Source organism: Melopsittacus undulatus, unplaced genomic scaffold, assembly GCF_012275295.1.
Source record: "Melopsittacus undulatus isolate bMelUnd1 unplaced genomic scaffold, bMelUnd1.mat.Z mat_scaffold_97_arrow_ctg1, whole genome shotgun sequence".
NCBI classification, from domain to species: domain Eukaryota; kingdom Metazoa; phylum Chordata; class Aves; order Psittaciformes; family Psittaculidae; genus Melopsittacus; species Melopsittacus undulatus.
The window spans coordinates 75,294-85,895 of NW_022994744.1; the positions used below are offsets into that span (position 1 = coordinate 75,294).

A 10,602-nucleotide genomic window follows, 5' to 3' on the forward strand; every position below is an offset into this window, starting at 1 on the left:
CTATTGGGCAACAATGGGGCAATAATGGGGCTCAATGGGGCAATTATGAGGCAATAATGAGACAAAAATGAGGCTCTATGGGATAATAATGGGGCTCTATGGGGTAATAATGGTGTTCTAAGGGGCAAAAATGGGGCAATAATGGGGCTCTATGGGGCAACAGTGGGATTCTATGGGGCAAAAATGGGGCAATATTGAGGCTCTATGGGGCAATGATGGGGCACTGGCATCCCCCAAACTCCTCATGTCCTTGTCCTCCCTCTGCTCTGATGCTGTGGCCTAAATCAAACCCAAAACCCTAACTCTGAACCCTATTCCTGATCTAAACCCCTTATCCTGACCAAACTCTAAACCTCACTTATTTTTATAATGTCATAATATTATAATAGAATGTAACTAAAATTATGAAAAGTAATTAAATAAAACAAATAATAATAATAAAAAAATGAACCAGATTCAGTAAACCCAAAGAAACCTGCCTTTCTGCTCTTCCTTCTCCCTCTGTCTATTCTTTCTCTCCAGGAAAAGATTCCTTGAATCCCGGAAGAACTCAGGTTTTAAGAGCCCCCTGAACATCCTCTTGTCTATCTGCCCTGCTCAAGGCAGGGTTAACCAGGTGAGATCATTCCAAGGCTCTTCCTTTCCTGCTGCCATCCCCCAAGGAGCTGGAAAGGCTCCATCCTATTAGACAGGGAATCAAGAAAGGCATTGCACAGTGTTGGCCCAACTGCTTGCACTGAGGGCTCTCATTGGGAAATGGGGACCAGGAGGAATTCTCCACTTGTTTCCTCCCATCACTCTGTTCATTCGGAGTCCTCTCCCCCAAGCTGCTGCTTTGAGCTTCAGGCCATAAAGGCTTGCAAGTATTTCTATGGTCTGATTGTCTCCTTGGACAACTCTTCAATCATGTTCACAGCCACCTCTTTCTACCCACCTGTGTCTCTAAACCCTTCCTCATGAGATTACCCTGTGCAGGACCAGGACCCCGTGAGGTGCTGCTTGCACCAGGCACGTGGTGCCCGAGTGTATTTGACTGTGTAGGACACTTTTCCTTGCTTCCCTCCATGCTGGAGCTGTGCACAGGATCTGCAGCATCAGACACCAGATTCAATGGAGAATTCCGGTGTGAGGAGAAGTGGTGCAAGTCCCGGGTGGACGCTGAGAGCAATGTTGGGTGGGGAGGTGAGGAGCGAGGTGCGAGGTGCAGCGCTGGACCTTAAGGGCTGCTTTTCCTGCCTGTGCAGCCTCTGGAAGAGACACTCGGGATCAGTGGCAATGGAACAGGAATTTCTGAACAGAAAAGTGATAAAATAAACCCTTTCAAATCACTTTTATCAGATGCTCTTTGTAATCTCCCTGCACTCAGAAACCTCCAAATTCCCTGGAAGACAATCTGGAAGACTTGACAAAATGCACAGGGTGAGACATGGCTCGTCAGGGTTTAATGAGCCCCATGGGGTATTTGGGCTGAGTCCATGAACCTCAGGTGCTGAGAGGAGACTGAAGAAAGCTCTCAAGAAGTCCAAGTCAGAAACAAAGCCCCAGGTCCCTTCAGCATTAATGGGCCCCACTGAGGCTGTTCCTGACAAAGCTTCCCCAGGGACTCATTAAAGCAAGTACCTGTAGGCTGTGATTACAGCAGACAAAGGCAAAGTGCAGGTGTCTGATGGTGAGAACACCCTTGGTGTGTTTGATGAAGCAGAAAGGCCAAGCCCTGAGCACAGCCCTTGGAGAAGTAGAGCCTGAAATGCTGAGAATGAAAGTTCTCCTCCCAGGCCTTGATGAAAGAGGCAAGTGCCATAGGGCAGGGGACAGAGACCTTTTGTTCTCTGGGGCCTTTCAGCCTTGCCAGAATCCTCCCTCATCTCTGCTGCAGGCTGTCCTGCACTGGCCCATGCCTGCACCTCTGTCCCTTCAGGCTGCTGACACCCATCTTGCTTTCCCAGCCAGCTCTCCCCTGGCATTTCTGTCCCTTCAGTCCCATCTCTGCACCCATGGCTGTCTGTGCCTTGAAACACAAAGCCATGGGCTGAGCCAGACTCCCTCTGGGTCACCTCTTGCACCACAAGTCCACCTTTTGACACACATTTCTCTTTCTTAACTTGGAGTCTGAACCTTCCAGGCTGCACTCTGTAGAGGTTTCCTTCTCTTCCTGCTAGCAAGAAAACCTCCATCATCTCTGAAGCCACATTTCCAGTAGTTGCAGGCTGCTACTATAGTGTCAATTCATCAGGTGGAGTGAATATCCCTCATCAAGCTGATCTAAAGGAGGCTTCTAGAGGAATGGGGGATGCCATCAGGATAGAGAACTGAGCACCATGGGAGAGCAGTGGGAAAAGCCAATGGTCTGGATTGAGAACTTGCTGGCAAGAGCCAACAGGAAAGGTGGTGTCCTTGGGTGCAAGGTATCCCATGCTGTGGGGACAGGGCACCTCATCTGGGACAGCTTCCTGCCTGTAGCCCCCTCTCTGCTGCGCACACCCCACTCTCTGCCCGCACTCACCAGTGTCTCACAGGAGCTTTGCACTTCCCCTGCAGCAGACACCTGACTGCAGGAGGTTCCTGCATTGGCTCAGGGATGGATCCTGCATTCCAGGCGAGTTTGGGCAGTGCAGGAGAGGGAGACAGGAAGGTCGGCTCATGGGGCAGATGAGCAGTGTTCAGGCACCCCCAGCTCTGGGCATTCCCCATGTGCCACACTGAGGCATGTTCCCATCAGGGAAACTTCTCAGACAGCCTCTGGTGTGTCCAGGGCCTGCAGCCACACTGCAGGAACACCTACTCCTCCTGCACCTACAGACATCAACTGCTCTCCATTGCTGGGCTCTGTCCTGCTTGTAAGGGTTTGTTAAAGCCCTGAACCATCACCTTGCTTCTTGCTGACTTCCCTGCAGCCTCCCTCACCTCCCTGCACTCTGCTCATTGCCACCAGGAACCAACTGAAGAGTCAAGAAGCTCTCAAGGCTTCCTCAGGGGTGACCATGTTTCTCCATTCCCCATTGCTGGATCCATGGAGTGCCAGGTGTGAGGTTCCTGCAGAGGCAGAGATGCCCCTGGGCAGAGCCCTGCTGCCGGGAGGGGTGTGCAGGGCAGAGCTGAGCACACAGCCCATGGGATGGGCTCTGGCAGCACTGAGAGGGAGCAGAGCTGGGCACAGAGCAGCAGCTCCTGGCAGGGACAGCTCCAGGCAGCAGAGACATGGGCAGGGAGTGGGGGGAAAGTGCAGCCCAGGCCTGGGGAGGCTGCGTTCAGGCAGCTCTCTTGGTGTCTGCCTTCCACTGCAGGTGGCTGCTGGACATGCTCTGCTGGGCACAGTCCTTTGCTTCTCCCCATGAGAGCTCCTTGATCTGCCCTCTGAACCCTGCTGCCCTGCTCTCAGCACAGGACACGGGTTTGGGGGGTTCTTCAGATCAGTTTGTGTATGAAGGCATCTTACAGGCAGTGCAAGTTTGAGCCCAGGGCAAATGGGAAAGGACTGATGGACACTGCAGCTGTCCTGGCTCAGCTCTGAGCTATAAAGAGCTGAGAATTTCTCCCTGTTCCAACACTCTTCCAATTTTCAGTCATATGTAGAATATTTTATACCCCTATAAAAAACCCTCAGCAGTGTTATACTAGTAAATAAACAACAGACAAAATGATTCTAAGGCCATGCCGAGCCTCTCTTGTGTAGCCCAGACTCATCTGAATCATGAGTATCAGGAGCGATCTTCACAATCAAGTTGGATTTTATCTGACATCCCTTGTGAACATCAGAGATGGACAAAGCAGTGCTTGAGAGCAATGCTAACTAACATCCAACCTGGCCTTGAACACTACCAGGAATGGGGCAGCCACAGCTTCTCTGGGCACTCAGTGCCAGTGCCTCAGTAGAATCACAGGGAAGGACTTCCACTTAATATCCAAGCTAAATCTTTTTTTTCAGCTTAAAATGATTCCCCCTTGCCCTGTCACTGCACATCCTTTTAAAACCCCCCTCTCCAGATTTGCTGTAGGCTCTGTCTAGGTATGGGCAGCTTGCTAAGATGTCTCCCTGCAGCCTTTTCCAGGCTGAACACCTCCAGCTCTCTCAGCCTGTCATCATTGGAGATGTGTTCCAGCTCTTAGAGCATCTTTGTGACTCTTCATAAGCACATCATTGTAGGATCATAAGAGAACAGAGATTGGAAAGGGAACCCACAAGGTCTCGAGTCCAACCCATCAGGAACAGGGTCAGAGCAAGTGGTTCAAGGCTTGATACAGTCTGAGCTGGAAAATCTGAGAGCCAGAGACTGCAGAGCCTCTCTGGGTGACCGGATGCAGCACTCGGCTGAGCCTATTGGAACAAGGTTTCCTGTCCTGGCTCTATGTCTCCTCTGTCACTATCAACCATTGCCTTTTGTCCTCCCTCCAGGCACCATGGTGATGAGCCTGGCTTTGTATTCTCCATGTTCTCCTTGCCAGTACAGGCAGCCAGTCCCCAACAGCCTTCCCAAGATCACAGGTCCCTATCAGCCTTCTCTTCTCCAGGCTGGACAAGCCCATCTCCCTCAGTCTCCTTTCACAGATACAGTGCTCCAATGGCTGCCTGTCCTGAGGGCCCATTGCTAAACCCAGATATCATTCCTAAATTGAGGATCTGAACCTGGATGCAGTATCCCAGAGCATCCCTTCCCTTGTTCTCCTGCTGTGCTCCTGCTCATACAGCCCACGATGCTGCTGTCCTCCCTTGCTGCCAGGGCACAGCTGCCTCCTGTCCAGCTCCTGCCCACCCAGACCTTTCCCATGGGCTGCTCCCAGCCAGGCAGCCCCAGCCTGGGCCATTGCAGGGCAGTCCCCTGCAGGGACCCCTGTGTCCCCTGCTCTCCTGCCCAGGACACCCTGAGAGCTCTGCAGCCCCCCCCATGCCATCCCATCTCCTCACACCAGCACAACAGCTCCGACCCTTGGGCTCCTCAAGAGCTCTTCCTGCTCCAGGCACAGAGCAGCCATCCCAGAGCTGGAGCAGCCACAAAGCTGCTTTCATTCCCCTTCATTCCTGCCATGGGAGGACAATAACACAGAGAAGTTGCTGCAGGATCATTTATTTTACTGAAATACAATGAGAGCCCCATTGACACAAAGTCTGTGGGTCAGACAACACGAGTGGCCACTTAAGCAGGAGGAGATGAAAACTGACATTTCTATGAAGACAACATCACCACAAACAAAAAATAGGAAAACATACGTAAAGCAGCAAAGACAGGCGTGGCCTGTCATGACCTACATTTGGAGCTCTTTCCATGGTAAAGCAGGCAGTGTATGGATGCTGAAACACATCCAGTCACCAGCTTCCTCATTGCATCCTTAAGATCGTGGTTCTTAAGGCTGTAGATGAGGGGGTTCACTGCTGGAGGCACCACTGAGTACAGCACTGACACCACAAGATCCAGGGATGGGGAGGAGATGGAGGGGGACTTCAGGTGGGCAAATACTGCAGTGCTGACAAAGAGGGAGAGCACAGCCATGTGAGGGAGGCACGTGGAAAAGGCTTTGTGGCGTCCCTGCTCAGAGGGGATCCTCAGCACAGCCCTGAAGATCTGCACATAGGAACCCACAATGAACACAAAACAGCCAAGTGCTAAAAGGACACTTAGCACAAGAAACCCAACTTCCCTGTGGTAGGATTGTGAGCAGGAGAGCTTGAGGATGTGGGGGATTTCACAGAAGAACTGCTCCACAGCATTGCCTCTGCAGAGGGGTAGTGAAAATGTATTGGCTGTGTGCAGCAGCGCATAGATAAACCCACTGGCCCAGGCAGCTGCTGCCATGTGGACACAAGCTCTGCTGCCCAGCAGGGTCCCATAGTGCAGGGGCTTGCAGATGGCCACATAGCGGTCATAGGACATGACAGTGAGGAGATAAAACTCTGCTGAAATGAAGAAGAGTAAGAAAAAGAGCTGTGCAGCACAACCTGTGTAGGAGATGGCCCTGGTGTCCCAGAGGGAATTGGCCATGGATTTGGGCACAGTGGTGAGGATGCAGCCCAGGTCCAGCAGGGAGAGGTTGAGCAGGAAGAAGTACATGGGGGTGTGGAGGTGCTGGTCGCAGGCTGTGCTGGTGATGATGAGGCCGTTGCCCAGGAGCGCAGCCAGGGAGATGCCCAGGAAGAGCCAGAAGTGCCAGAGCTGCAGCTCCCGCGTGTGTGCGAATGGCAGGAGGAGGAAGTGGGTGATGGAGCTGCCGTTGGACATCTGCTGCCTCTGGGCATGGGCACTGTCATGGGAGAAACAGGCAGTGATGGGTTAGGACAGGAGGGATGTCAGGTACAGAAGTGCAATTTACACACTCACAACTGTGAACACTTTCATGTTGCAGAGGAAAGGCTGAGAGTGACATGGTCATGATTGTCTCTGAGGTTGGTTGGTTTGTTTGTTTTCCCAGTGTCACAGCTGACAAGTGACTTTTTAGGGATACAATTCCTAAGTAGGTCTCTGAAGGCAACTGTGAAGAGTCTCACCATGGAAGAGACAGAAGGGCTCAACTGTCTGTGGGTTAGTGTCTACTCAAGGTTGCTGCAGTGTCCATCAGTCTGGCTCTCAGCTGCCCTGCACTTTCTAGAGAGAGTCAGCTCCTTGCCCAGCAGAGCATGTCCAGCAGCCACCTGCAGTGGAAGGCAGACACCAAGAGAGCTGCCTGAACGCAGCCTCCCCAGGCCTGGGCTGCACTTTCCCCCCACTCCCTGCCCATGTCTCTGCTGCCTGGAGCTGTCCCTGCCAGGAGCTGCTGCTCTGTGCCCAGCTCTGCTCCCTCTCAGTGCTGCCAGAGCCCATCCCATGGGCTGTGTGCTCAGCTCTGCCCTGCACACCCCTCCCGGCAGCAGGGCTCTGCCCAGGGGCATCTCTGCCTCTGCAGGGGCTCAGGAGCAGCTCACACAAGTCCTGACAAGACTCTCGCTGCCTTCTCCAAAGCACAGAAGTGAATTCCCAGCTCCCACCTCCCAACCTGCCCATCAAGAGTGAAAACATCAAAGCTCAGGATCCTTCCTACTAAGGCAAATGCTGCCTCAGTGTCTTTCAGAAGGACCCTCTGCAAACGTGCTCAGAGTGATGTGGAGCTCTGAGCAGCCCTGACCCACACAGCACCCTCTCCATGCACAAGAACACTTTTTCTTCCATGCCAGGAGTTGTTCCTTCCCCCCCTAGTTTCTCTCCCAGCACCGTGGGAGCTCCCAGTCAGGCTGAGTGCTGACCCTGGCAGGCAGCAGAGTCCCTGCCCCTGCACACAGCCCCTGGGCTGCAGGGACCCTGCTCGCAAGGACAGTGCTGGGCACCCCTGGCTGCACACCCACATTCACAGCCTGCAGCCAGCACAGCCCGGCACAAGGGACCTGCCTTGTCCTGTCCCTGCCATGGTGCAGAGGGAAGCCCTGCTCTGCACCACATCCTCCTCCTTATCTACACACAGAAACTGCAGCTTCATTGCCCTACACCCAGAGCCTTACCACAAAGAGGGCTGGGAAGGTTACTGCTCCAGAAGGTTTTTCCTCCTCCTCAGCATCCCTCACTGCCAAGGGCATTTAAGCTCTCTGAGTCTCACAGGTCTCCCCTGGGTCCCAGCTCAGCAACAGAGGCCCAGCCCAAGGTGGCTCTGCCACTGCCACACTGGGCTCCTTCCAGGGCTACCTGAGGCTCCAGGGAAACACCATGGGAAACAGCCTGAAGCAAGCACTGATGTTCCTTCCCTCATCTGGGACACAAACTGCCTTCCTGCGGTGCCATTTCTCTCATGATTCAGAGATTTAAGGCTAAAAATCTTCTTCTCTTACAATCACAGAATCACTTAATTTGAAAATGGCCCTTTGAGAACATCGAGTCAAACCATTAAGCTGTCACTGGCAAGGCCACACACTGAGCATGAGGACATCTCTGGTGGGATACCCTGGCTGAATTGTCACCAACAGCAACTGTGGCTTTAAAGTTGAATTTTACATCCTACCATAATTTCACTAATTTATATCCTGTTCTATTTGTTGTTAAACATTTTGCTACACATTAGAGCATAGAAATCAGCTGGACAAGTTATGTTGATGCAGAAACCTCCTCATATAAATAATGGTACTTAAACCCATCTAAGAAATTCTGAACAATTGCGTAAAGCACCCAAATATTTCCTTCAATTTATAACTGGAATTCAGCAGTATTCTGTTTGTAGGCACAGAGACAAGAGGTGACCACACCACTCTGAGAAAGATGGACTGACTTCAGTCTCCACATGGATTGTGCTGATGCACTTCCCCCCCATTTCCTGGAGCCCTCTGCTTCCCCAGGAGTTCCTGTTAGGCCTCACTCTTTGCACAGTGCAAGGAGTTGGACACTGGCTGTTCCCTGGCTGCACCAGGAGCTCTGTTTGCCTGCCCAAGGTGGGAGCAGCACAGAGCAGGAAAGTTGGACACTGCCTGATCATAGCAGCAGCTCTTTCAGGATGATCAGTCATTCCCTGACAGCCTGGAACAGAGCTGTTGTGCCCTGGGGAAACCGACACAGAACTGAGAGCAGGATGAAATGGGACTGATGACTAAAGCCCCATTGTTGGGGGTCGAGCATGGGCGCTTTAAGAGGCCTACAGCAAGCTGTGAGAAAGTGAACCTCTGACCCCAGGCTGGAAGAGGAAGCGTCAAGATCAGCAAAACAGGAACGCAATAACAAGATGCCAGAAGCATGATGTAACGCTAAGCTGAAGCGAAGGTGTGAAACCAATCAGGAGAGGCAAAGTGGAGCTTGTACCCCTCGTGGGCAAAGTGAAGCAGCCAATCAAGTAATGCGTGATTGCGTGTAAGACAGTATATTAAGAGCAGCCTTGTAATCAATAAACGGAGCATTTTGTGAACCTACATCGTATCGGTGTTTTCTCCCCTCCACCTGGCCGCGGCATTCTGGTGACCCCGACGTGATACCAGGAGAGAGAGAGACCGTGGACGAGAGAAGGTGGAGATCCCGGCTGCCCGAGAGAGGCAGGAAAGGAGCTGAAATTACGTGGCCACGGCTGACCGGTGAGTCAGGCAGACTGCGGTCTGGTTCGGGATGGGTTTCGCTGTATCAGCGATAGAAAAGGCTACGATAGAGGGACTGCTATGCGTAGCGAAGAAAACAGGGTACTCGATACCCCGACAGGAACTTGTGGACTTTTTATTTTTTGGTGCTGACGAAGGGGGTTGTTAGAAAATACGGGACAGTTATTCTCCAAAGATCAGTGGCGTAAGATAGGGGAAGAATTGTGGGAGTCGGTGAAGCTTTTAATCTCGAGACTTGGGAGAAAATTACCAAGGAAGAAGCCCCTGATTTATGGATGTTTTCAGTCCTTCCTAAGATGAAGGCAGCAACCCTTAAAGAGACAGACCTAAAGTTAATGTTGAAATGGTCGAAGACACGTTACCCAGAGATTTATGAGTCTACCGGATTTGAGATATCCTTGTGGAATGGGGCAAGAGAAGCTGTGGAATGCAGCCGCGAAAGGCAATGAAGCTGTGAAAGGAGTTAAGCTGTGGAATGCAGCCACGAAAGGCAATGATGCTGTGAAAAGTTTGTTAGTCATTTGGAGAACTGTTTTAGAGATGTTAAAGTAAAAAAAAAATGAGATCATGGAAACCAGTGCCCCCCCCCCCGAATCTCCGCCAGTTGCCGCTATGGCTGCGAAGATTGAAGATGGGGATGAAGATGATGCTTTTGATTCAGGTCCTATTGACCCCGAGAAGGAGCCTGTGCACGTTCATCAGTTTGCTGTTGCTGATCCTGAGATTCTGATGCCTGATAATGCCGATGCTGACCTGGATGGTGCTTTTGACCTGGAGCCTATTCATCCGGAAAAGAAGCCTGATTTATATCCCCCATATCCTCATGATAAATGGGTAGCTGTAAAGGGAGAAGCGAGATGGGTGGGGGATGCAGATGTATTGCATGGTTTCCTTGTGGTGTATATGCTGGTTCAAAACCCGCAGTGGGAAAATCTCTTGTATGCTCTTATCAGGGGTATCGGGCAGAATGTGTCAGACCATGGAGTTGGGACCCCATATACAACTCCTTTGATACAGTCTCTCTGTGATACTCATGTACTAGAAGTTGGTAAATATAAGTATGTCCATGTTTCTATTGACCCTTGGAAACCTTTAGAGATATTGCTGGCAACTTCTTCCAACATAGACTGGCCACCTGTGTTGGAACGAGTGTTCATTTTGGTCAGTAAAAAAGCCCAAGCCTCATGCAATGTGAGGGAGGCAGAGCCTCTGCGGGGACGCCTGCTAAGGTTGAGCCTGCCACCCCACACTGTGATGATGCTTCTCGGAGCTGGTTTCCTATAGTCTTTACAGGGTCCTTGTGCCACGTCCTGTATGCGGGACTGTGCAGTGGGAACAATGATTGTCTGGATTTTGTGTTTCAAATACTGTAGTTGTGTGGAGTGTGCTTGTGGGATCCCATGCGTGTCTGTGTCTGTTTGTAATGAGCGCAGACAGTGTTCTGTGTATTTTTTGTTGTCAGGTTCATGTAAAAGTTTTAACAGGTAGCAGTTTAACCTTTCGGGCAAGAAAAGGTTAATGCAAAAGTGCAGTTGCCGATAGGCCGGTGGTTTTAGCTGTGCAAAGCAGGG

The 10,602-nt window shown here is 51.5% G+C and overlaps 1 protein-coding gene across 1 annotated transcript; it reads right to left on the reverse strand.

Moving 5' to 3' along the window:
- Nucleotides 1–5,234: 5,234 nt before the first annotated feature.
- LOC106023344 (olfactory receptor 14C36-like) lies at nt 5,235–6,212 on the reverse strand. Its single transcript, XM_013127813.3, has one exon. It carries the CDS (start codon nt 6,210–6,212, stop codon nt 5,235–5,237), a length of 978 nt encoding a protein of 325 aa, XP_012983267.3.
- Nucleotides 6,213–10,602: the final 4,390 nt, after the last annotated feature.

Coding starts and splice junctions, on each gene's coding strand:
- LOC106023344 (XM_013127813.3), bottom strand. CDS start 6,212: ATGTCCAACGGCAGCTCCATCACCCACTTCCTCCTCCTGCCATTCGCA.